General features: G+C 48.8%; 2 protein-coding genes across 2 annotated transcripts in view; one reads left to right on the forward strand and one right to left on the reverse strand.

Annotated features, from left to right (window-relative positions):
- Positions 1-390: 390 nt before the first annotated feature.
- On the forward strand, positions 391-1,414 carry Pmar_PMAR022059 (hypothetical protein; the record flags this gene model as incomplete). The annotated part of the gene is made up of 4 exons (XM_002783054.1): positions 391-541; positions 681-806; positions 996-1,144; positions 1,284-1,414. Coding segments are annotated over 4 exons (557 nt in total), but the record flags the coding sequence as incomplete, so codon positions are not given.
- A 1,996-nt stretch (positions 1,415-3,410) lies between these two features.
- Pmar_PMAR022060 (hypothetical protein) overlaps positions 3,411-4,930 on the reverse strand; it is a gene marked incomplete at both ends in the record, with an annotated part of 4,334 nt that continues 2,814 nt past the window's right edge. The window contains 9 exons of the mRNA XM_002783055.1: positions 3,411-3,585; positions 3,630-3,700; positions 3,747-3,884; positions 3,929-4,099; positions 4,148-4,249; positions 4,298-4,443; positions 4,492-4,559; positions 4,606-4,721; positions 4,783-4,887. Of these exons, the coding sequence (XP_002783101.1) occupies positions 3,411-3,585; positions 3,630-3,700; positions 3,747-3,884; positions 3,929-4,099; positions 4,148-4,249; positions 4,298-4,443; positions 4,492-4,559; positions 4,606-4,721; positions 4,783-4,887 (1,092 nt within the window). The remainder of the gene's footprint in view (positions 3,586-3,629; positions 3,701-3,746; positions 3,885-3,928; positions 4,100-4,147; positions 4,250-4,297; positions 4,444-4,491; positions 4,560-4,605; positions 4,722-4,782; positions 4,888-4,930) is intronic.

The following is a 4,930-nucleotide window of genomic DNA, read 5'->3' on the forward strand; positions in this document are numbered from 1 at the left end:
CCATTGGCGCTGAATTGTCATGGCTTGACTCCCCAGTAGACGAAGATATCCTAAGAATCATTTTGCTCTTTCAGATAGTTCGGCGAACACCCTACATGAAGCACACGTTACAGCCTGTCTGGAACTACGTGTGCTCAACGATGGTGTTGAAGACACCAAGTCAAATATTGCAAGTGGAAGTGTAGGACGGTTGAGCAAGGTTCGATCCCTGCATACTGCAAATTAGGTTCGATCGGGATGTAGCATCGTCTGATGACGTGATCGGTAGAGGAATCCTCGACTTGTCCACTCTCCGTCACGACCAGCCTGTCGATGGTTGGGTGCCTCTTTCATACCATGGTATCAATGACATGCCTTTCAATACGAAGTGTTCCTCTCCTTGTATCTCAGGCAAACCGGCGGGTGCTGTTCGATTAGAGGTTGAATTCAGCTTTACTGTGATCTCGGAGGTGGCCGCGTATATGAAACGTTATATGCTGGCTGAGGCTCAGCCTAAAGACAGACCAAAGTTCGATGTTAATGCTCTTTATGGCCCTGGCATGTAGTAATGGATGAAGCACTGGACTCACCTCATCGCCGCTTATCTATGGGCTTGATTCTTGCTGAATATCTGAGTTGAATTTCGGTTCATGCCTAGCGAAGATTTTAGTAGGATCGATGAATGATAACCTATCTGTCAGGTACATCCTGGAGACACTATGGACAGATACCTTGAAGGGTCTACTCATGGGTTTCTTCTACCCGATATTCGAGTGGAATAGTTGGTGGCAGTCTGTTTTAGTATGGGTGCTGTATCTTTATGCTTGGTAATATACATCGGGACGGTTTCTCGATGCTACTACGTTAAAATGACCGCTGAAGCTATACTGCATCGCGAAATTACCGTCTCGCGGCCCAGTTGATCATACAGTATCTTTGTACTCGTTCCCTGCCGTCTGGGGGAAGCGTCTGTGGGGAATTAATCGGTCTTCGGACGCAGTCTCGGGTTTTCTCAGTTGCTTCGTGGAGTATTGGCCAGCGGCACTATGCTGGGGAGTTGCAGCTTTGATGGGACGTAATAAGATGATGTCTGCTTACAAGAAGGCTTTCGATCAAGAGTCCTCCATCAGTAGACATGGCAGTATGGCCTTTGTCGCTTTGGATGGTAATAGCTCATGCTCTTCTCACGGTTGGTTTGAACTGGGTGAACTGTCAGTGTACGTAAAAATTCCTTCAATTCCGCGTACTCGAGGTGGTTTCTTATGATCATCTGAGACCGTTCAGGTTTTACTTGTTTGTTTCAGACGATGATGACGATGATGAAGAGAAGTCGATCCACGCCTTAGTGCGTAGTTTCACCCAGTTGTCTCCTACTTGGGCTAAGGAACAGCAGCCCGGTTCCCAGCGGCTCTCAGGATTCTCGCCGATTCCTTAGACTTCGCGCAAGATTTACTCATGTGGAGGTGAAGTTGAAGCATGATTGACAGGGTACGGAGTGTATCTTTTAGGGACCCTTTGTCGAAGCCAGTGTTCTACATATTGGTGGTATCCGGCTTGGTGCTTTGCCGTTTGTCATTTGGTATGGTGATGGGTATACTAGGAAGTGCCGTGATGATGATACACTCTCCCTTAAGGGGCCTCCTTAGTGGCATTTCGGCATCAGTCCACAGGTAACTTAACAATATCGTGAGTTCTTTCCATTTCCGATCCGAAGCCCTCTTGCGAGTTATTGGATGCTCCTGGGTATTTCAGGTTTTTACGCGGAACCAAAGCTTGGATGAACAGAGAGAACAGTCTCTTACCTCATTGTGACATATCACATTGTAGCGACGACTACCGGCAGTTGGTCATACGCCGCCTAGCGAAAGACGCACGACGCACTCAAGCGAGTTCAGCGTCGAATCAGCCGTCTCCACATAAACCGGCAGCCGGGTGAACTTCGGCAGCGTCACGTATCGCGAAAAGTGACGTGATAGCTTCTTACAGTCCCGGCAACTTGTTAACTCTCCGAACGATATTTTTGTAAGCATACGATGTACGACCCTCATGTGCCGTTGGTCCATTTTTCTGGTTTTTACTCTTCAGCGGCTGAACTTCAGCTGATTCTTAAATTACTTGGGTTGGCGAAATGCACCATTAGTTAGCATTGTTCTTATTGGTTCGATTGACAATTATCGTTATTGTCGTTATACCACCGCACTGTGTTCAGTTCCTCGTAAACTGGCGAGTGCCACTCACCGAGTGGTACAGACCTTGATAGTATATCACCATCATTGCGAGATCTGGATATTGGAAGATTCGTTGAACGAGGGTTGTCGACGTTGAAGCACATGAAGGACTTGCGGGGTGGAGGCGCTCGAACTACATCGACGTGACAGGCTTGGAGCAGTCAAAGCGAGCCGATCCAGCTGTCCGATTTATATCAGAGGATTGTTCTCTCTAATACAGCTTGTTATGTGTCATACAACCGACACTCATTTTAAGGTGTCCGACCGACTGCTGTACTTGAAGGGTTCAGGCCAATCTAACATCCCTTCAAGGGGATATCGCCCTTCTCGTCGTCGATGACTACATGCAAAGCTTCCCCTCATTATTCTCCGTGTACTCTCTGCGGCGAGACTCTCTCCTAGATTTGCTCTTTAAGCTCGACGATTTCGGCCAACTGCGCTCACGCGGTCGTCTGCTCCACGTTAGTTTTGCCTGCCATTCTGGTTTTCTGGTTTACAAGAACAGACTAACTCTAGCAGCTCGTTATTGACAAAGGTCAAGGGCTACACAAGACGAGTCTCAATATTCGAGTCCATTTAAAACACAGCACATAGTAGTAACATGCTTGATACTATTTCAGAGTAATGTAGTAGTATGCGAAAAGGCGAGCTCAATCTCATAGTGTACCAGCAGCGACGCTGTCGTCGCCAGAAGGCGGTATCCACGCCGGAGGATAGTAAGGCCTGAATTCGGATCAACAATCCAACGCTTTCCGCATTTGTTTCCAACCGGGCGACTTTATCCAACTCGTCATTGCTGACCCCTTGAGTCTGCCGTATCTTTTCTATGAGCCCCTGAGTCTTAGCAAGGCCGCTCTGGATAGCTCGGAGCACCTGAAATATATAATGGAGCCAGAGAATCAATGATGTTCCTCACAGGAGGCCGCATTCTCTCATGATTTAGACACAAGTGGGAGACTCCAGTATGAGAGAAGCCTCGACTCAAGGGACGCCTGATAACATGATTAGATCGCCGACAGCGTTGACATCAACACGGCCAAAAGACAGACGAAGCGAACCAGTCGATCGTTAAGCTTCTGATAAGAAGTTGATATCCACTGGCCTAATAATCACCAGCGAGGAGGATCGCGAATAACGAGAATGACTCATCCCGGTCAGCATCGCATTAAAATAGTTATCGATGTGGATACTCTTTGTAAATACTCAAATCAATACTGACCAAGTTTGAAGCTCTGAGCCCGCGGCTGTCGTAGCGATGCCTCCAAAGTCAACGTGAGTGATATTGTGGAACTTTGCCAGAATGTCAACGAAGGACTCCATGTGGTCTTGGTTGAATACTCTGACGAAACGGCAGTCCCCAGCAGGGAACTTCACGAATCTACCATAGAAAATCGCTCAAACATCTTCAACGTGACCGCCTACCTGAGGCTACTAATGTCGCTCTTCCTCAATAACTCGAGAAGATCTGTCACTGCTACTTCCTCCTCGAAACACTGTGAGGAAGGAACTCAGAAGGAGCAATAACAACTCCCAACTCACCGAGTCTGGTATCGCTAAGACCTCCTTGTGGCTCTTCGGTGGAGCATCTTGTGCTAACAGTAGTACGCTGGCTGAGTGCTGTATAATGGGAGTGAGCAGTGATAAGAACAAGGCTTGCGTTCCGGCCTCCACAGATCTCTGAAAAGTAGCTCAATGAGTAACTCAAGCTGCCGCAGTCCTACCCGATTCCGTCTACGCGGTTGTTTGTCCTTCTCTATCTCATTAGTCGTCTCTTTCGGGGCCTGAGGCTGCATGCGAAGACAGTTGATGAAAGGATCGGCCCTCACCGGGATCTCGCTCTTCACTGTCTCATTCGCCTCCCCAATCCCAGCAATCTCAGCCGCATCTCGAGCCTGAAAGCAACACTTGAAACCGCGGTAGAAACTTGAACTCTATTTCACCTCGACATTTTCAGCATGACTGACCACCTTCGGCCTACTCCGTGGCGTCGTCTTCCTCTTCTTGTTGGCAACAGATGACGCAGATAGGATGGGAGTCTCCACCTGGACAGAAACCTCCCCCTACGCTCTTTCAATTTTGCAGTTCATCACATCGAGTTGAGCCTCTCTCGACTTCGATCTATTCCGTTTCTGCCCAGCCGCTCTAACTGAAGGCCTAGCCGCTTCAGCCGTACGTGATGGTGCTGTTGACGGAGAGAGAGCAAGAGGCCAGTCGTCATCCGCAGTGCACTGTGAACCTACCACCCTTTCAAAAACGTCTATCGTGGATGAAAATGGAGTCTCACCTTCGAGCATAGAACAAGAGAAGTCACTCAAGTGAGCAACCCACTGCGCAGTTGCGTTGTTGACGAACCTGCGAGTTCTCTGAGCGACACTGACTTCCCACACTCCCATGTTACCTCCGTCGATGGCAGTGATCGCACTGCACCAGTGCTATGTCGTCTAACCCCAGAGACCCTTTATCGATATTATTGGGGACATTCTCAACTTGAGAAAGCTCAGCAGGAGCCGATACCTGGTGGGAAATGCAGAGGGCTGCAGCCTTCAGAGCCAGATGACCAATCATCGAAGCTCACTTCTCCAGTATCTCCGACCGTTGTGGTCTGATCTCTACTAGCATCAACATCGACCTGGCATTTGATCCGAGAGGCATCGATTTGTTCCTCAGCTGTGAGACGACTCTGGGAGCAAGAGGGTCGCCACGTATAGGGGGAGTGGAGGCCT

Source organism: Perkinsus marinus, assembly GCF_000006405.1.
Source record: "Perkinsus marinus ATCC 50983 genomic scaffold scf_1104296937490, whole genome shotgun sequence".
Lineage (NCBI taxonomy): Eukaryota > Perkinsozoa > Perkinsida > Perkinsidae > Perkinsus > Perkinsus marinus.